The sequence below is a fragment of the Pseudorca crassidens genome, chromosome 5 (assembly GCF_039906515.1).
Source record: "Pseudorca crassidens isolate mPseCra1 chromosome 5, mPseCra1.hap1, whole genome shotgun sequence".
Taxonomy (NCBI): Eukaryota; Metazoa; Chordata; class Mammalia; order Artiodactyla; family Delphinidae; genus Pseudorca; species Pseudorca crassidens.
The window spans coordinates 34,847,960-34,869,784 of record NC_090300.1 but is presented as its reverse complement, the minus strand read 5'-3'; the positions used below and the strand labels follow the sequence as shown (position 1 = coordinate 34,869,784).

At 40.3% G+C, this 21,825-nt stretch overlaps 1 protein-coding gene across 2 annotated transcripts in view; it reads left to right on the top strand.

The window, feature by feature from the left end:
- Window positions 1-21,825, top strand: part of PCCB (propionyl-CoA carboxylase subunit beta) — a 97,813-nt gene that overhangs the window by 24,981 nt on the left and 51,007 nt on the right. For both annotated transcript variants that reach the window (XM_067737735.1, XM_067737733.1), the window contains exons 6-7: window positions 4,550-4,660; window positions 20,620-20,728. In XM_067737735.1, coding sequence (XP_067593836.1) covers window positions 4,550-4,660; window positions 20,620-20,728 — 220 coding nt within the window. The remainder of the gene's footprint in view (window positions 1-4,549; window positions 4,661-20,619; window positions 20,729-21,825) is intronic.

Below are 21,825 nucleotides of genomic sequence, written 5' to 3'. Positions count from 1 at the left end.
TTCTTTTGATTTCCATTTGCATGGGATGTGTTTTTCCATGCCCTCACTTTCAGTCTGTATGTGTCCCTAGGTCTGAAGTGGGTCTCTTGTAGGCAGCATATATATGGGTCTTGTTTTTGTATCCATTCAGCCAGTCAATGTCTTTTGGTTGCAGCATTTAATCCATTTATATTTAAGGTAGCTATCAATATGTATGTTCCTGTTACCATTTTCTTAATTCTTTTGGGTTTGTTATTGTAGGTCTTTTCCTTCTCTTGTGTTTACTGCCTAGAGAAGATCCTTTAGCATTTGTTGTAAAGCTGGTTTGGTGGTGCTGAATTCTCTTACCTTTTGCTTGTCTGTAAAGGTTTTAACTTCTCTGTCGAATCTGAATGAGATCCTTGCTGGGTAGAGTAATCTTGCTTGTAGGTTTTTCCCTTCCATCACTTTAAATATGTCCTGCCACTCCCTTCTTTGTTGTGGAGTTTCTGCTGAAAGATCAGCTGTTAACCTTATGGGTATTCCCTTGTATGTTACTTGTTGCTTTTCCATTGCTGCTTTTAATATTTTTTCTTTGTATTCAGTTTTTGATAGTTTCATTGATATGTGTCTCAGTGTGTTTCTCTTTGGGTTTATCCTGTATGGGACTCTCTGCTTCCTGGACTTGATTGACTGTTTCCTTTCCCATGTTAGGGACGTTTTTGACTATAATCTCTTCAAATATTTTCTCAGACCCTTTCTTTTTCTATTCTTCTTCCGGGACCGTTATAATTCGAATGTTGGTGTGTTTAATGTTGTCCCAGAGGTCTCTGAGACTGTCCTCAATTCTTTTCATTATTTTTTTTTATTCTGCTCCTTGGCAGTTCTTTCCACTATTATATCTTGCAGGTCACTTATCCATTCTTCTGCCTCAGTTATTTTGCTATTGATTCCTTCTAGAGTATTATTAATTTCAGTTATTGTTTTCATCACTGTTTGTTTGCTCTTTAGTTCTTCTAGATTCTTGTTAAATGTCTCTTGTCTTTTCTTCATTCTGTTCCTGAGATTTTTGAACATCTTTACTGTCATTATTATTTTATTTTATTTTATTTTTAAAAATTTTTTGCGGTACGCGGGCCTCTCACTGTTGTGGCCTCTCCTGTTGCGGAGCACAGGCTCCGGACGCACAGGCTCAGCGGCCATGGCTCACGGGCCTAGCTGCTTCACGGCATGTGGGATCCTCCCGGACCGGGGCATGAACCTGTGTCCCCTGCATCGGCAGGCAGACTCTCAACCTCTGCACCACCAGCAAGCCCTACTGTCATTATTTTCAATTCTTTTTCAGGTAGGTTGCCTATTTCGTCTTCATTTATCTGGTTTTTTAGGTTTTTACCTTGCTCCTTCATCTGTAACATATTTTTTTGTTGTTTCTTTTTTGTTTTTGGATAGGTTTGGCGGTATTCCTGTCTTACTGGTTGTTTGGCTTGAGGCATCAAGCATTGGAGTTTGCAGGCAGTTGGATAGATCCGGGTCTTAGTGCTGAGATTAATACCTCCAGGAGACCTCACTCCGATTAATATTTGCTGGGGTCTGAGGTTCTCTGTTAGTCCAGCAGTTTGGACTCAGAGCTCCCACCACAGGAGCTCGGGCCCAGCCTCTGGCCGGGGAACCAAGATCCTGCAAGCTATGTGGTGTGGCAAAAAAAAAAGAAAAAAAAAAGAAAAGGAGCAAAGAATATCAAAGAATAAAAAACAAAATAAGGGCGTCCCTGGTGGCGCAGTTGTTGAGAGTCCGCCTGCCGATGCAGGGGACACGGGTTCGTGCCGCAGTCTGGGAAGATCCCACATGCCGTGGAGCGGCTGGGCCCGTGAGCCATGGCCGCTGAGCCTGTGCGTCCGGAGCCTGTGCTCCGCAATGGGAGAGGCCACAACAGTGAGAGACCCGCGTAACGCAAAAAAAATTAAAAAAATAAAATAAAATTAGAAACATAAAAAATATATTAGGAAACATAAAAATATAATTGAAACAACTACAACAAGATAAAATAAAACCACAACAGAAAAAATAGAAAAAAATTGGGGGCACGGGGGGAACAAGCCAAAAGGAGAGAACAGTAACAAAGTATGAAGAATAAAATAAAATTGGAAAATAAAAAATTTATTAGGAAATATAAAAATATAAATGAATCAACAATAGTGAATCAACAAGGTAAAACAGTACCCCAATCTAAAAGAGGAAAAAAGAAAAAGAAAAAAAAAGACTTGGCTCTTGGGGCGGAGTTTAGGAGGGGTGGAACTTAGGCAGGGGCAGGGTTTAGGGTGGGGTGGAACCTAGGCCGGTGGCGGGGTGAGGTCTGAGCATGAGGCAGGGCCTTTGCTTAGGACCGTGTCACTGGGGGTTCCTCCCATCCGCTTAGGTGTCTGTGGTCCCCCACCGGTGCCTAGTAGGTGCCCTAGTTGTGCAGAGACACGAATTCTGCGTCCTCCTAGTCTGCCATCTTGACTCCCCCCTCTGCCGAGTACTTTCTTGCTTCAGTTTCTGACATATCCGTTGCCCCGGGCCATCGGGTGGGCTGGTTCCTGACTGGCGTGCATACTCTGTGCTGGTGGTAGCCTGGAATTCCGCACCTGGAGAAACTTTTCAGCTAGGGGGGCAGCCGTAGGGAGGTGGACAGGGGCCATCTCCATAACTTTTTGTCTTGCAAAACTGAAACTCTATACCCATTAAACAGTCACCCCCCATTATCCCCTCTGCCAGCCCCTGGTAACCACCCTTCTACTTTGTCTCTATTATTTTGACTAAATAACTTAAGTAAAATTGTACAGTGTTAGTCTTTTTGTGACTGGCTTATTATTTCACTTAGCACAATGTCCTCAAGTTTCATCTATGTTGTAACATGTGACAGGATTTCCTTCCTTTTCAAGGATGAATAATATTCCATTGTATAGATATACCACATTTTGTTTATCCATTTATCTGTTGATGGGCATTTGGGTTGATTCCATGTTTCACCTATTGTGAGTAATGCTGCTATGAATGTGGGTGTACAAGTTATCTCCTTGAGACCCTGTTTTCCATTCTTTTTGGTATATCCCCAGAAGTAGAATTTCTGGATCATTTGGTAATTCTATTTAAAATGTTTTGAGGAACCACCATGCTGTTTTTCACAGCAGCTGTACCATTTTACATTCTTACCAATAGTGCACAAGGGTTCCACTTTCTCCACATCCTCACCAACACCACTTGTTTTCTGTTTTTTTGATAGTAGTCATCTTAATGTGTGTGATGTGGTATCTCATTCTGGTTTTGATTTGCATTTCCCTAATGCAAGTGATTTTGAGCTGGAGGGGGAGGAGCTTGCAACAATGGGGTGAGGTGTAACAGCAATGGCCGCCTAACTTCCTAACTTCACCTCTGATCAGAATCAACAACCAGCTGTTGGAGCATAGATTTGCGATATTTGGAGGGCAGGGTCCTTTTTGTCTGCCTCTGTGTAAGCCACTCCAGGAACACATGCACAGCTGCATGCCTCATGGCTGGGGGTAGAGGGTAGGTAGGGGTAGCTGCTACAGCGCTACCAGTTGAAATTGACTGAAATTAACCACAATTTGCCCTCCAAATCTTCCTATGGATGTTAAGCCTTCAGTAGGCTTAACAGAGCTCCAGAAAGTTACATCAGACAGATTCTGCCAGTGTAATTTTTGTCCAGGTGGGGAGACAGATTCCTGATGCTTCCCATTCTACCATCTTCTCAGAATCCTCTCTGTGGATGCCTTTTTGTGCTGTCCTGAGCTATGTCCTGTGAATTATAGAAATTGGTCTCAGACCCAGGTCAAGGCTAAAAGTGGACATAACTTCTCTTAAGCTGATGGGGCTCAGGGAAGGATAGAAGCTGGGGGATGGGCAAGGAGTCATTGGGCTCTTATCTTTCCTGGGTCTTCCAGCCCCCTGGGAAATCTTGTTTTTCCTAGAAGGTGGCCTGAGGCTTGGCTCTTCACAACACCTTTGTCCCTATGGAACCTTTTTGCCTTCTGCCACCTCCCTATTGCCCATCTGCCCTGTGTAGGGGTGGGCAGACATTGAAGACTGAGTAAAGTAGCACCTGCCTCTTAGCCTTGCCTTGTAACTGTTGGGCATCCTCTGTGGAGGGTGTGAAGGGGCTCCAAGTAGAGGTCATGGATCCAGGGTAAGTGTTGGCCCTGTATATTCCACCTAAGGTTTTCATTCATTATTCCAGCCAGTTTTGTACAGACAGGGGTCCTTGCCTGAGGTGTGTTTAGAGCTGGGGTGAGAGTGGTAGGATTCTCTCTGAGCTCATGTCCTGGTGGAGCTTTTGGGGAACTACTGCCCTGCCAAGGAGAAAAGAGGTTTTACTTGCCCCAGAAAGTAATATGCCAGCCATCCCACCAGCTATGGGAAAAGTTGCATATACAATATTCTGGAAGAAACTGTACAGATTAGGCCTCTTGTCTCTAGGATAGAATTTCTGTGAATAAAAGCCAAATGTACTTTTATTGTTGCCTCTGTCTTTCTGCAGGTAATGCCTTGAACACCTCTGTAACCAGATGCCTTTGCCTTTCTCTTTTGGCAGAGGAATGTCACGGCATCCGGAGTCATCCCTCAGATTTCTCTGATCATGGGCCCATGTGCCGGTGGGGCTGTCTACTCCCCGGCCCTAACAGACTTCACGTTCATGGTAAAGGTAAGAAAAGGACCTGGTTCTCCTGCCCTTTGAGAGTTGTGCAGTACCTCACCTGCAATAACAATAATTCCTGACCCAGATCTGGGTTGTTATCTGCACGCTTATTGGATTTCAGTGCAGTGCTGATAAGGTCTTGGTGGAGAGAAGGTTTTGGCATGAAGACTGTAGCTTGTGTGGGTTCAGTGGCAGAATGTGCTTGTCTGCTTCATTGGTGGGTGATTTTACTTGTTGATCTGAATTGCAAATGATTTTCAGGTAATCAAAGGTCCTATCCTCTGCCCAGACAGATGATCGTTTACTGAATCCTATTCAGAAAGTTTCTCATGGAAAGCTTTTCTGTAAACTGCTTCACTAGGAGGTTGTTTCTTATGTCCCACCTTTATTTCTTCAGCTGTTTGCCATTTTATTACATTTTGTCTATGATAGTAATGGTAAATCTGATCTCCAACTTCATTGTAAAGAGGTTCATGTCTTTATTACATGATTTATATGAAATGATATTTTAAAATGATTTTTAAAAGAAGCCTATTTGAAATCATACATGGGTAATTACCTTTAACCTGATACTTAAAAAAGAAATCAGTCTTTTCCTCTTAAATATTTTTAACCATAATGAGCAATAAATGTCAGGACAGGGCTTTCCTGGTGGCCCAGTGGTTGAGAGTCCGCCTGCCGATGCAGGGGACATGGGTTCGTGCCCCGGTCCGGGAAGATCCCACATGCCATGGAGCGGCTAGGCCCGTGAGCCATGGCCGCTGAGCCTGTGCGTCTGGAGCCTGTGCTCCGCAACGGAAGAGGCCACAACAGTGAGAGGCCTGCGTACCGCAAACAAACAAACAAAAAATGTCAAGACAAATTACGGGGCAAAAAGGAAAGAGATTCATCCAGTATGAAAACAGTGTAAATAGAGGAGCGTAAATAGAATAGGAAATACTTTTCTCTTTGGCCGTAGGAATTAAAGTTTAACAAAGTGCTTACCCCTTGACTCAACTATTCTTTCTTGGTGACAGATTAAAAGCAACTTAAATGTTCAATGTTCAGTTTAGGGTGGACTTTAAAAATTAAGATGAACACATCTCTTATTGCCTGAGCAAAGCAGGATTCCTTGAACTTTGCCCACTAAATCTATATATGCCATACCTACGTGGTGCTACCCCAGTTGTCTTCCTACCTGGCAGGAATGGAGGTGTGGGATCAATTCCTCTGGTCATTCTTTCCTCCTCTCCCTACATACATGCTGGAAAATTCTAAAGTGCTTTCTCTTATTTTTTTAAAATTAATTTATTCTTTTTTTGGCTGTGTTGGGTCTTCATTGCTGCACATGGGCTTTCTCTAGTTGAGGCGAGTGGGGGCTACTCTTCATTGCAGTGCGCTGGCTTCTCACTGCGGTGGCTTCTCATTGCAGAGCACGGGCTCTAGGCGCGTGGGCTTCAGTAGTTGTGGCATGTGGGCTCAGTAGTTGTGGCTTGCAGGTTCTAGAGCACAGTCTCAGTAGTTCTGGTGCACGGGCTTAGTTGCTCCGCGGCATGTGGGATCTACCCGGACCGGGGCTCGAACCTGTGTTCCCTGCATTGGCCAGGCAGATTCTTAACCACTGCACCACCAGGGAAGCCCTGCTTTGTCTTATTTTTAAAACATTTTTTCCCAGTTTTATTGAGATATAATTGACATATAACATTGTTTAAGTTTAAGGTGTACATTTTTAAAAAAATAAATTAATTAATTTATTTTTGGCTGTGTTGGGTCTTCATTGCTGTGTGCAGGCTTTCTCTAGTTGCAGTGAGTGGGGGCTACTCTTTGTTGCGGTGCACGGGCTTCTCATTGCAGTGGCTTCTCTTGTTGCGGAGCACAGGCTCTAGGCGTGCAGGCTTCAGTAGCTGTGGCTCGAAGGCTCTAGAGCGCAGGCTCAGTAGTTGTGGCACACAGTATTAGTTGCTCTGCTGCATGTGGGATCTTCCCGGACCAGGGCTCGAACCCATGCCTTCTTCATTGGCAGGCGGATTCTTAACCCCTGTGCCACCAGGAAAGCCCCCTTAAGGTGTACCTGTTGATTTGATACTTACATATTGTAAAATGATTACCCCCATAGTGCTCTCATAATTACCATTTCTTTCTTGTGGTGATTAACATTTAAGATCTACTCTCTTAGCAGTTTTCAAGTATGTGATACAGTACTGTTAACTATAATCTCCATGTTATACATTAGATCCCCAGAACTTCTTCATCTTATAACTGGAAGTTTGTATCTTTTGACCAACATCTCCCCTCACTCCAACACCACCCCCGCTCTTAGTAACCACTATTCCTTTTCTGTGAGTTCAGCTGTTTTAGTGAGATCATACAGTATTTCTCTTCCTCTGTCTGACTTATTTTACTTAGCATACGCTAAGTGAAATGCCCTAAGGATCCATTCACGTCACGAATGGCAGGATTTCCTTCTTTCTCATGGCTGAATAATATTTCTCTGTGTTTGTCTGTGTGTATGTATGTGTCATGTTTTTTTTATTGATATGGATATCCAGTGGATAATTCTGTGTGTATATGTGTATTTGTATGTATGTCACATTTTTTTTTAATCCATTCATGCATTGATGGACACTTAGGTTGTTTCCATATCTTGACTACTGTGAATAATGCTGCAATGAAATGGGAATGCAGTCATCTGTTTGAGGTCCTGATTTTATTTCCTTTGGATATATACCCAGAAGTGGGATTGCTGGATCATTTGGTAGTTCTATTTTTAGTTTTTTGAGGAACCTCCATACTGTTTTCTATAGTGGCTGTATCAAATTGTATTCCTACCAAGAGTGCACAGTGTTCCCTTTTCTCCAGAACTTTACTAGCACTTGTTATTTCTTGTCTTTTCGATAATAGCCATTCTAAGAGGTGTGAGGCTAAAACCTCATTGTGGTTTTGATTTGCATTTCACTGATGATGAGTGATGTTGAGCATCTTTTCATTAGCCATTTGTATGTTTTCTTTGGAAAAATGTCTATTCAGATCCTCTACCCATTTTTTAATCAAAAATTTTTTTGCTGTTAAGTTTTACGAGTTCTCTATATATTTTGGATATTAATCCCTTATCAGATATATGATTTGCAAACATTTTCTCCTATTCGGTAGGTTGCCTTTTCATTTTGTTGATTGTTGCTTTTGCTGTGTAGAAACTTTTTAGTTTGCAGTAGTCCCACTTATTAATTTTTGTTTCTATTGCGTTTGCTTTTGGTATCATCCATAAAATTATTGCCAGGAGTAGTGTCAGGGAGTGTTTCTCCTATGTTTTTTTCTAGGAGTTTTACAGAGTCGGGTCTTTAAGTCTTTAACCTATTTTGAGTTAATTTTTGTGAGTGGTGTAGGATATGTGTCCAGTTTCATCTTCTGCATGTGGTTATCTAGTTTTCCCACCATCATTTATTGAAGAGACTATCTTTTCCCCATTTAGTGTTCTTGGCTCCCTGGTCAAGTATTTGTTGATTGTATACGTGAGAGTTTGTTTCTGGGCTCTTGATTCTGTTCCATTGGTCTGTGTTTCTTTTTATGTGACGCCATACTTCTGTAGAAAAATGACATTGGAACTTTGATAGGAGTTGCATTGAATCTATAGATGGCTTTGGGTAGTACAGACATTTTAACAATATTTTTATAAACATGGGATTTTTTTCCCACTTGTGTCATCTTTGGTGTTTTTCATCAAAGTTCTATAATTTTCAGTGTTTAGATCTTTCACCTCCTTGGTTAAATTTATACATAGGTATTTTGTAATGTTTGATGCTATCGTGAATGGGCAGGTTTTATTTCTTTTTCAGATATTTTCTATATAGTGTATATTTTGTACATAGTGTATAGAAATACAACTGATTTCTGTATGTTGACTTTTTGTACGCTGTATCTTTTAATCCTGTGTTTTCATCCTAAGCTATCCCATCCTCCACTTGCAGAACTTTAATTAATACCTGCATATTGGCACCACCCCCTCTTTCTTGTCCTCCGCAACTAATCATTAAGCCTTAACCATTCTACATCTTAACTATTCCATGTGTTTAATGAGAGTACAATAAAAATGCTAACAGATTCTTTCTTAACGATCTAGACAAGTTCATATTAACAAGAAAACTACAGTGTAAGAGTAGACATTCCATGAAGGAAGTGCAATGAAAGGCTAGTCCTGCCAGGTGAGAAAATATGTTTTAAAGCTAAAATAACTAAAACTATTTGTTCAGTTTGTAAATAAATAGACCAGGGAACAGAACAGAATTGAGTAACAGGACAGAACTGAAAGATAGATCTAAATATATTTAGACATTTAATTTATGATGGAAAGGATATTGTTCTATTCAGAGTCACTGATAATGGCAGTTTCTTGTATCAAAGACACCAACGATTTCTGTATCATTAAATCCAGTTGACATTTCTCAGTCCTATCTTACTTGACCTTCCAGCAGCATTTGACCTATGTCATCATTTCTTCCTCTTTGAAACATCAGGGCACTATACTCTCTTGGTTTTCTTCTAGCAATTCTCTCATTCCCTTGGTGATCTTATCCTACCTCAAGACTTTAAATATCCATCTATGTATGTGCTGACAACTCTCAAACCTATTTCTTCAGGATGGAACGGTCTCCTGAACTCCAGGATTAAACCTTCAGTTGCCTATCAACATTTCCATTTGGGCTTTAATGGGTTTCTCATCTCTAATGAGGCCCTCCCAAAGTGCTCTCTTATAGCCTTCCCCATCTCAATAAATGGCAAGACCAGCCTTCCAGTGGCTGAGGTTGAAAACACTGACTCATTTTTCTGTTACATTCCGAGTTCAATCAGTCTAAAATCATATTTGCTCTATTTTAGGATATAATCCAAAATATAATAAAATTCCTATGTACTTCTTATTACTTACACTGCTATTACTTTGATTCAAGCACCTCACCTGGATTATTGCATAATCCTTCTAACTGGTCTTCCTGCTTCTGTCTCTGCCTCCTCTCTCAGTTAATTAAAAAATTTTAAACAATTTAAAATTTCTAATGTAATACATACTCAGGGAAGTACATAAAATACGTAAAGTTTAGCAATTATTATAAAGTACAGATCCATGTAAATGACACCCAGATCAAGAAATGGCCCTCCAAGAGCCTGCCCCCATTACCCTCATAATGAGTATTGTCTCCATCCATCCTGTCTAGAAGTATTTGTCTCAACTTTTATGGTAATTTTAAAATTTGCTTTGCTCTACAGTTTAAAATTTTAATTATGCCTCACTAAACAATGGGGTTAATGCTGCCTATTTTACCTTTAATGTAAAGTGAAACATAATATGCATTCTTTTGTGCGTGACTGTGACGCATGTTTATAAGATTTATCCATGTTCTTTGTAAATGTAGTTCATTTTAGTAGCTGTGTAGTATATTATCTTAAGATCCTCATCCTTTCTACTGTTGATGGATATTTGTGTTTCAAGATTTTTGTCATTGCAAATGATTCTGATATAAGCATTCTTATACATGTATGTTGGTGCATACATATTTCAGTTTCTCAAGGTGGGGCAATGTTAGGTCATAGGATATACATGTCTTCAGCTTTTCTATGTAATGCCTGTTTGCTGAAGAAGTTGCAGCAATTTACACTTCTACTAGCAGTGTGTGAGAATTTCACTTGTTCTACATCCGTGCCAGCACTTTTATTGACATAATTTAATTATGCCAGTTTGCATGTGGTGTGATCTCTCTTTTTTTTTCTGTTTTGTTTTTAATTTTAATTTTATTTATTTTGGCTGCATTGGGTCTTTGTTGCTGCACGCGGGCTTTCTCTAGTTGCAGTGAGCGGGGGCTACTCTTCGTTGCAGTGCGCGGGCTTCTCACTTCAGTAGCTTCTCCTGTTGTGGAGCATGGGCTCTAAGCACGCAGGCTTCAGTAGTTGTAGCTTGTGGGCTCAGTAGTTGTTGTGCACAGGCTCAGTCGTTATGACACACTGGCTTAGTTGCTCCGCGGCATGTGGGATCTTCCCGGACCAGGGCTCAAACCCGTGTCTCCTGCATTGGCAGGCGGATTCTTAACCACTGCACCACCAGGGAAGCCCTCTCATTGTTTTAATCTGCATTTCTATGACTAGTGAGGTTAAACACCTTTTCATATGTTTCTTTTTTTTTTTTTTTTTTGGTTGTGCTGCGCAGCTTGCGGGATCTTAGCTCCCTGACCAGGGATTGAACCTGGGCCTCAGCAGTGAAAGCGCTGAGTCCTAACCATTGGATCGCCAGGGAATTCCCTCATGTTTCTTTCATGGCATGGCTGTTCATCTATTTTACCCATTTTTAAAAATTGAGGTTTTTGTTTTCTTCTTACTGATTTTTAGCAGTTCTTTGTATATACTGGATGTAAGTTCTTTATCAGTTATATATATTGCACCTGTCTTCTCCCACTCTGTGACTTCAGTTTTTTCTTCTCAATGCTATCCTTTGAGCAGAATTTTTAGAAAATCTTTTTATCTTGAAATTTCAAATTTACAGAATTCTGAACTGTTTGAGAGTAGGTTATATATATCATGTCCCTTTACCTTTTTAATGCTTCAGTATATAATTCTTTTTTAAAAATTAATTAATTAATTAATTAGACTGTGCTGGGTCTTAGTTGCGGCATGCAGGATCTTCAGTGCCGCTTGTGGGATCTTTGCTGTGGCATGCTGGATCTTTAGTTGTGGCATGCAAACTCTTAAGTTGTGGCATGCAAACTCTTAGTTGTGGCATGTGAACTCTTAGTTGCAGCATGTGGAATCTAGTTCCCTGACCAGGGATTGAACCTGGGCCCCCTGCATTGTGAGTGTGGAGTTTTAGCCACTGGGCCGCTAGGGAAGTCCCCAGTATATAAGGATGTTTTCTTACATAACCAGTTGTTAAACTCCAGAAGTTTAACACTGATACAGTACGTTTTAAAAAAAATTGTAGAATATACATAAGAAATGGTTAAGTGGTAAGATTTAAGTTACAGTTCTGTGGCCTTAGGTACCTTTACATTTTTTGTGCAACCATCGTCACCAGTCATCTCCAGAACTTTTTCATCTACCCCAGTTGAAGCTCTGTACTCATTAAACATTAGTTCTCCATTCCCTACTCCCAGCCCCTTTCTGTTGTGGAATTTGTGGACTCATACAATATTTGTCCATTTGTGACTGGCTTATTTCACTTAGCATAATGTCTTCAAGGTTCATCCATATGGTACCATGTGTCAGAACTGCCTTCCGTTTTTTTTTTTTAAACATCTTTATTGGGGTATAATTGCTTTACAATGGTGTGTTAGTTTCTGCTTCACAACAAAGTGAATCAGTTATACATATACATATGTTCCCATATCTCTTCCCTCTTGCGTCTCCCTCCCTCCCACCCTCCCTATCCCACCCCTCCAGGCCGTCACAAAGCACCGAGCCAATATCCCTGTGCCATGCGGCTGCTTCCCACTAGCTATCTACCTTACTACGTTTGTTAGTGTGTATATGTCCATGACTCTCTCTCGCCCCGTCACAGCTCACCCTTCCCCCTCCCCATAACCTCAAGTCCGTTCTCTAGGAGGTCTGCGTCTTTATTCCTGCCTTACCCCTAGGTTCTTCATGACATTTTTTTTTTTCTTAAATTCCATATATATGTGTTAGCATACGGTATTTGTCTTTTTCTTTCTGACTTACTTCACTGTGTATGACAGACTCTAGGTCTATCCACCTCATTACAAATAGCTCAATTTCGTTTCTTTTTATGGCTGAGTAATATTCCATTGTATATATGTGCCACATCTTCTTTATCCATTCATCCGATGACGGGCACTTAGGTTGTTTCCATCTCCGGGCTATTGTAAATAGAGCTGCAATGAACATTTTGGTACATGACTCTTTTTGAATTTCGGTTTTCTCAGGGTATATGCCCAGTAGTGGGATTGCTGGGTCATATGGTAGTTCTATTTGTAGTTTTTTAAGGAACCTCCATACTGTTCTCCATAGTGGCTGAACCAATTCACATTCCCACCAGCAGTGCAAGAGGGTTCCCTTTTCTCCACACCCTCTCCAGCATTTATTGTTTCTAGATTTTTTGATGATGGCCATTCTGACTGGTGTGAGATGATATCTCATTGTAGTTTTGATTTGCATTTCTCTAATGATTAATGATGTTGAGCATTCTTTCATGTGTTTGTTGGCAGTCTGTATATCTTCTTTGGAGAAATGTCTATTTAGGTCTTCTGCCCATTTTTGGATTGGGTTGTTTGTTTTTTTGTTATTGAGCTGTATGAGCTGCTTGTAAATTTTGGAGATTAATCCTTTGTCTGTTGCTTCATTTGCAAATATTTTCTCCCATTCTGAGGGTTGTCTTTTGGTCTTGTTTATGGTTTCCTTTGCTGTGCAAAAGCTTTGAAGTTTCCTAGAGTAATGAAAACTGCCTTCCGTTTTGAGACTGATTATGCTGTAATAAACGTTGGTGTACATGTATCTGTTTGAATCCCTGTTTTCAGTTCTTTTAGGCATACACGTAGGAGTGGAGTTACTGGGTATTTTGGTAATTCTGTTTAATATTTTGAAGAAGCATCATACTGTTTTCCACAGTGGCTGCACCATTTTGCATTCCCACCAGCAATGCACAAAGGGTTCCAATTTCTCTACATCCTTGCCAGCGTTTGTTTTCTGTTTTGATAATAGCTATCCTAATGTGTGTGAAGTGGTATCTCACTGTGGTTTTCATTTATATTTCCCAAATGATTAGTGATGTTGAGCCTCTTTTCATATTATTTGCCATTGGTGTATCTTTTTTGGAGACATGTCTATGCAAGTCTTCTGTTCATTTTTTGATTGAATCATTTTATTGTTGTTGTTGAGTTGTAGGAGTTCTTCATATATTCTGATATTAACCCCTTATCAGATCATGATTTGAAAATATTTTCTCCCATTCTGTGGGCTGCCTTTTCATTCTGTTAGTGTTCTTTGCACGGAAGATTTTAATTTTGATGAAGTCCAGTTTGTCTACTTTTGTAATCTCTGCTATTGTTATCATACCCAAGAAATCTTGCCAAATCCAGTGTCACATACTTTCCCTGTATGTTTCCTTCTAAGTTTTGTAGTTTTAGCTCTTATGTTTAGTCTTTTGATCCATTTTGAGTTAATTTTTGTATATGATGTAACATAGGGTCAACTTCATGTTTTTGCACATGGATATCCAGTTTTCCTAGCACTGTTTTTTTCCTTTTCCATTATAGTTTATTACAGGATATTGAATATAGTTCCCTGTGCTATACAGTAGGTCCTTGTTGTCCTATTTTATATATAGTAGCGTGTATCTGTCAATCCCAAACTCCTAATTTATTATAACCATAAGTTTGTTTTCTATGTCTGGGAGTCTGTTTTTGTTTTGTAAATAAGTTCATTTGTATCGTATTTTAGATTCCATATATAAGTGATATCATATGATATTTGTCTTTTTCTTTCTGACTTGGTTCAGTTAATATGATAATCTCTAGGTCCATGCATGTTGCTGCATGGCATTATTTCATTCTTTTTTATGGCTGAGTAGTATTCCATTGTATATATATACCCATCTTTATCCATTCATCTGTTGATGGACATTTAGGTTGGTTCCATGTCTTGGCTATTGTAAATAGTGCTATAAATATGAATACTGAGGTGCACCTATCTTTTTTGAATTAGAGTTTTCTCTGGATATATGCCCAGGAGTGGGATCCGGCACCATTTGTTGAAAAGACTGTTCTTTCTTCATTGAATGGTGTAAGTATCATTGTTGAAAACCATTTGACCAGGTATGGAAGGGTTTATTTCTGGGCTCTCTATTCTGTTCCATTGGTCTATATGTCTGTCTTTATGCCAGTACCACACTGTTTTGATTTCTGTAGCTTTTTAGTAGGTTTTGAAGTCAGGAAGACCTCCAACCTTGTTCTGTTTCAGAATTGTTTTGGCTGTACACAGAGTCCCCTGAGATTCCACATCAACTTTAGGATGGATTTTTGTATTTCTGCAAAAATGTCATTGAGATTTTGTTAGGGATGATGTTGAATCTGTACATTGCTTTTGGTAGTTTTTACATCTTAACAGTATTGAGTCTTTGAATCCATAAATGGAAGATATCTTTTCCATTATGTCTTATTTAATTTCTTTCAGAAATGTTTTATAATTTTCACTGTACAAGTTTTTTTTGCCTTTTTGGCTAAGTTATACCTAAGTACTTTATCCTTTTAGAAACTATTGTAAATGAAATTGTTTTTGTAACTTCCTTTTCAGATTGGTCATTGTTAGCGTACAGAAATGCAACTGATTTTGGTGTGTTAATTTTGTATCCTGCAACTTAATTTGTTTATTCTAACTTTGTGCGTGTGTGGAATCTTTGGGGTTATCTACATATAAAATCCATGTCATCTGCAAACAGATAATTTTACTTCTTCCTTTCTGATTCGGGTGCCTTTTTCTTTTTCTTGACTAATTGCTCTGGCTAGGATTTCCAATACTGTGTTGAATGGAAGTGGAGAAAGCGGGCATCCTTGCCTTGTCCCTGATCTTAGAGGAAAAGCTTCCAGTCTTTAACCATTGAGTATAATGTTAGCTGTGGGTTTTTCATATGTGGCCTTAACCATGTTGAAGTAGTTTCTTTCTAGTTTTCTGAGTACGTTTACCATGAAAGAGTATTGAATTTTGTCATGCTTTTTCTGCATTGCGATGATCATGTAATTTTTTCCTTTTGTTCTTTTAATGTGGTGTATTGATATTGGTGTGCTCAACCATCCTGGCATTTCAGGAAAGAATTCCTCTTGGTCTTGTTGTATAATTCCTTATAAAATGTTGAATTAGATCTGCTAGTATTTTGTTGAGCATTTTTGCATCAATATTTATATGGGATATTGATGTGTACTTTTCTTGTAGTGGCTTTGTCTGGCTTTGGTATTAAGGTAATGCTGGGTCTCAGAATGGATTAGGAGGTATTTCCTTCTCTTTAATTTTTTGGGAAGAGCTTGAGAAGGATTGGTGTTTAATCTTTCTTAAAATGTTTGGTAGAATTCACTGGTGAAGCCATTTGGTCTTGGGCTTTTCTTTGGGAGGTTTTTGATTACTGATTCAGCCTCCTTACTAGTTACAGGTCTATTCAGATTTTCTATTTTTTCATGATTCAGTCTTGGTGGTAGGTTGTGTGTTTCTAGGAATTTGTCCATATCATCCAGGTTATCCAATTTGTTATATAGAATTGTTCATAGTACTCCTATAATCTTTTTATTTCTGTGGAATTGGTAGTGATGTCCCCACTTTCATTTCTGATCTTAGTAATTTGAGTCTATTTTTTCTTAATCCATCTAGCTAAATATTTGTCAATTTTATTGATCTTTTTGAGGAGCCAAGTTCTGGTTTTACTGATTTTTTTATCTCCCTCTTATTTTTCTATTTTTCATTATCTCGGCTCTAATCTTTATTTTCTTTCTTTTGCTAACTTTGGGTTTAGTTCTTTTTCTTTTCTTTTCTTTTTTGTTTAGTTCCTTAAGGTATAAAGTTAGGTTGAGAACTTTCTTTTTTTTTTTTTTTTTATGCTTATTGATTTTTTTGGCTGCATTGGGTCTTCATTGCTACGCACAGGCTTTCTCTAGTTGCGGTGAGTGCGGGCTACTCTTTGTTGCGGTGCGTAGGCTTCTCATTTTGGTGGCTTCTCTTGTTGTAGAACATGGACTTTCAGTGCACAGGGTTCAGAGGTTGTGGCACATAGGCTCAGTAGTTGTGGCTCACAGGCTCTAGAGCGCAGGCTCAGTAGTTGTGGTGCACAGGCTTAGTTGCTCGGGGGCATGTGGGATCTTCCCGGACCAGGGCTCCAACCTGTGTCCCCTGCATTGGCAGGCAGATTCTTAACCACTGAGCCATGATGTAAGCCCTGAGAACTTACTTTCTTAGTGTGTTTAACAGCTTTAAATTCCCCTCTTAGCACTGTTTTTGCTGCATCTAGTAAGTTTTTGTACGTTTTCATTTCTCAATATTTTCTAATTTCCCTTGATTTCATCTTTGGTCCATTGGCTGTTTTAAGAGTGTGATGTTTGAGACTTCCCTGGTGGTGCAGTGGTTAAGAATCCACCTGCCAGTGCAGGTGACACGGGTTCGAGCCCTGGTCCTGGAAGATCCCACATGTCGCGGAGCAACTAAGCCCGTGCGCCACAACTACTGAGCTTGGGCTCTAGAGCCTGCAAGCTACAACTACTGAGCCTGTGCGCCACAGCAACTGAAGCCCACGTGCCTAGAGCCTGTGCTCTGCAATAAGAGAAGTCACTGCAATGAGGAGCCTGCGCACCACAGCGAAGAGTAGCCCCCACTCACCGCAGGTAGAGAAAGTCCATGCGCAGCAAGGAAGACCCAACACAGCCAAAAATAAATAAATTTATGAAAAAAAAGTGGGATGTTTAATTTCCACATATTTGTAAGTTTCCAGTTTTTTTGTTTCTAGTTTCATTCCATTGCGATCAAACAAGATAGTTTGTATGATTTCAATCTTTTTAAATTTATTAAGGCTTGTTTCACATATGCCTAACATGTAGTCTATCTGATATAATACTGTTGTCTACTCTACCATCTAGATTACAGTTTGGTCACTTGTCCCAAAAATGTCCTTAATGGCATTTTCTTTCTCCAGTACAGGATCCATTTCAGGATCACATATTGCATTTAGTTGTCATGTTGCATTAATTTCCTTTGCTCTGTGACAATTCCTCAGACGCTTTGTCATGACATTTTGAAGGCTACAGAATGAATTATTTCATAGATTGTTGCTCAATTTGGGTTTATCTGGTATTTCCTCACGATCAGAATCAGATTAGGTAGCCCAGCCTCTCTACTACATTAGTGATGTTGTATCCTGCTCAAATGATCACATCTGGAGACAAGTGATGGCCATCTGCCCTTCACTGGTGACATTAATTTGATCATTGTTGAAGTGTTGTCTGGTTTCTCCACTATGTAGTTACCATTTTTTCTTTGTAACTGATACTCACTGGGGAGTTGCTTTGAGACCATACAAGTACGCTGTTCCACATTATACTTTTTGCCTTGATTTAGTATCTATTGATGATTCTTGTCCAAACCAATCTTTACAAGATGGTTATTTTCCAGCTCCACCACTTGCTTCATATCAGTTGGTGATCTACTCTAAGGAAGAGCCCTGCTTTTCTTGGGCATTTGTTTATTTCATTGACTTAATATGGGTTCATGGATTCCCTATTTTACTCAATGGTTTATATTCCATTACAGTACTATCATTATTTTGATGCTCAAATTGTCCTTTTAGCCAATGGGTGTCCCTGTAAGCTGGCTTCTGTGCTCTTTTGATAGGAGAACGAATGTCAAATGTATACTTTATGGGTAGTGTGTTTTAGTTCTTGAACTTTTTCCTACCCTGAAGTCAGGAAGATACTTTCTATTTTCTAAATGTTTTATTATTTTGCCTTTTATGTTTGCATCTAAAGTTGGGGTTGATTTTTACACATAGTATGCAATAGAGGCTAGTTTAATGCTTTAAAAATTTTTTTTCCAGTATAGACACCTAGTTGACCTAGAGCCTTTTATTGAAAAGAACAATCTTTCCTGCTCTGTGATGTCATTTATATTGTGAATCAAGCGTCCATATATCGAGTGTTTCACTGAGCTTTCTTGGTCTGTTTGCTTATCTCTGTGCCAGTCAGTACCATACTATCAATTACAATGGCTTTACGACAAATGCTGATACCTGGTACAGCAAGTTGTCCTTCCGTAGTTTCTTTAAGTGGTATGGATATGGGATATTCTTGACCCTTTGCATTTCCACAATTTTTTTTTTTTTTACAACTTTGAGATATAATTGATGTATGGTGAACTGCACACACTTTAAGTTGTGCAATTAGAGCTTTGATGCATGTATACAACCATGGAGCCATGACCACAATTAAGATAATGAACATAACCATCACTTCCCAAAGTTTCCTCATGTGTTGTTGTAACTCATTCTTTCCTACCTCCCAGCCCTGTCTTTAGGTAACTGTTCATCAGCTTTTTTTTTTTAAATTAAAAAAAATTTTTTTAATTTTATTTTTGGCTGTGTTGGGTCTTTGTTGCTGCATGCGGGCTTTCTCTGGCTGTGGCGAGCGGGGGCTTCTGTAGTTGGCGGCTAGTGGGGGCTACTCTTTGTTGCGGTGCACGGGCTTCTCATTGCAGTGGCTTCTCTTGCTGTGGAGCACGGGCTCTAGGTGCACGGGCTTCGGTAGTTGCAGCATATGGGCTCAGTAGTTGTGGTGCATGGGCTTAGTTGCTCTGTGGCATGTGGGATCTTCCTGGACCAGGGATCGAACCCATGTCCCCTGCATTGGCAGGCGGATTCTTAACCAGTGTGCCACCAGGGAAGCCCTCATCTACTTTTTATCACACAGGATTAATTTGCATTTTCTAGAATGTTATATAAACAGAACCATACAAAAATGACATTTTGTATGTACAAAATATATACAAAAAGTATGTACTCTTTTTTTTTTTTTTTTACGGGGCTGGTTGCTTTCACTTAGGATAATTATTTTGAGATTCACTTGTTGATGGAATTGGGCTGTTTCTAGTTTTTTTGTTTTTGGCTGTGTTAGGTCTTTGTTGCTGCACGCACGCGTTCTCTAGTTGCCGTGAGCGGGGGCTACTCTTTGTTGTAGCGCGTGGTCTTCTCATTGTGGTGGCTTCTCTTGCTGCAGAGCACAGGCTTCAGGCACGTGGGCTTCAGTAGTTGCAGCACTCAGGCTCAGTAGTTGTGGCATGCAGGCTCTAGATCATAGGCTCAGTAGTTGTGGTGCACGGGCTTAGTTGCTCAGGCATGTGGAATCTTCACGGACCAGTGGTTGAACCCGTGTCCCCCGCATTGGCAGGCAGATTCTTAACCACTGCGCCACCAGGGAAGTGTCTGTTTCTAGTTTTTGATTGTTACAAGTAATGCTCTTATGAACATTTGTTTGAGTCTTTGTGTGGAGTGGGGAAGATAGACCTCTCTAGCTAGGCCATTCTAGCAAGATTCCAAACCAAGGAGCCATAAAATAAAGACTGATACAACACAGATAATAGCCTAAGGACTAATGTCCTTAGTATATAAAAACAACTATCTAGTAGGAGAATGGGCAAAGAACATGAACAATGAGCTGACAGAGATGACTGTAGTAAGATACTTATTGCAGCATTGCTTGTTATAAGTAAAACACTGGCAACGGTCTAAAGGACCATCAGTAGGTGGCAGTTAAGTAAGTTGCGATACATATCCTACTATACTGATACGGAATAATCTTCAAGAAGTTTGAGAACAGTGTGTGTAGGACAATGTGCTAGAGAGAAAATAAGAGGGAAAAATATATAAATGCTCATATGCATGGATGTCAGAGAAACTGACAGTGGTCGCCTTTGGGGATGGAAATTAGAGGGCTGGAAATAAGGGCTTGCATGTAGACTTACTTTCTACTGTATCTCCTATTCTGATTAAATTTTTTACAATATGTCTTTATTATCTTTAAGTTAGAAACTAAAAATTAAAGCCTGTCACTCTCTCAGAACACCAAACATTGATTTTCATTGTCTCCAGATGGCTTCACTTAAAGTGACCGATTAATTTTAGGCAAGCTGCACACTATCACAGTGCCTCAGTTTCCTGATCTGTAAATGGGGTGATAATAGTACCTAGGCTTTAATGACACAATCCCATGAAATGCTTAGAAAAATTCTTGGTGTGCAGCAAGCTCTGAATAAGGGTCACCTGTTAGGGTGTTCTACAGATGAATGACTGGTAGCCACACTGCAGGCCATTTTGCTGAGAGAGAACCAGGCAACGAAGATTTTTTGATAGAGAGTGAGGCAGGGAAAACGTGGGTCTTTCGTTTGGGTACGCATCTGTGAGCTGTGTCCTAACCTGGTTTTGCGAGTTCTGGTGCTCTGAGATTGAACTTTCTGAAATTCTCTGGTTTCAGGACACCTCCTACTTGTTCATCACTGGCCCTGATGTTGTGAAGTCTGTCACCAATGAGGACGTTACCCAGGAGGAGCTCGGGGGCGCCAGGACCCACACCACCATGTCAGGTTAGAGGCCTCGAAGCTTACCTTACTGTTGTCAGACACTGAGAAGAGGAATTGCTAGAAGTGACAGTCTGTACAGATATCACTTCATCGACAGAATTTCTTTGAATAGACTGTAGTGTCATGTATTGTCTACAGATATAGTAATAAAGGTAGATTTATATCTCAAACTCGTTAAATTAAATTACAGGCTACTACTAATGCTTTCATAGTCTTTGAAATTTTTGAGCAAATTAGAATGATGGTTACAAGAATTATGATTCATAAAAGTATGTGTGCTGTGGAAAAAGTAGCACAGGGTAAAGGGGGTTGGGATTGTTGCAGTTTTAACGAGGGTGGTAAGGACAGGCCTCACTGGGCAATAATTGAGCAGATTTGAAGGAGTGGACTGAGTGCATACCTAGGGGAGAAGCATCGCAGGCAGAGGCTTCTGAGGAAGGAGAGGGGCTGGTGTGCTCGGTGAGTGGCGAGGAGGGTGGTTGGGTTAGGGACATGACATTATTTGACTTTAAAAGCTCAGTTGGGCTGCCTGGTAGAGAAGAGACTCTGGGGGCAGCGGTAGAAGCAGGGAGTCCGGTGGGGTGAACCTGAGAGGGAGTTTCCTGCCCCACTTTCTCTATCATGTCTATGGCCCTGTTTGGCTCTTCTGTGATTTCAGAGTGTTCTTGAGGAATGATGGCTTGATTCCTTACCACGTGGTTCCCCTTCTTTCCTCCTTTGTTCTGCCATTGCTGAGTACCATGACATGTGCCAGCCGTTTTCCTTTTATTTTTTATTGTCCAGTTTCTTGAGTGTTAATGGACATATAACCAGGCATTATTCCAGTTGCTGGGCTGCAGTGATAAGACAGGCCTAGCCTCTACCCCGTTGGAGCTGATACGCTCGGGGAGATGTCAGGCAGTAAACAGGGAAATAGGTACTGCAGGGAAAAGTGTGACGAGAATTCCCACCTGGTCCAGGGATGGAGAGTGAGGGGTGTGGGGAAAGTTGTGCTCTGGAGAGGGGCAGGGAAAGCCTCAGCAAATAGGCGACACTAGGTCAAAGACCTGGATAATGAAAGGAGTGACCCTTGCAGAGAGAACAGGCTGCATGGACTGAGG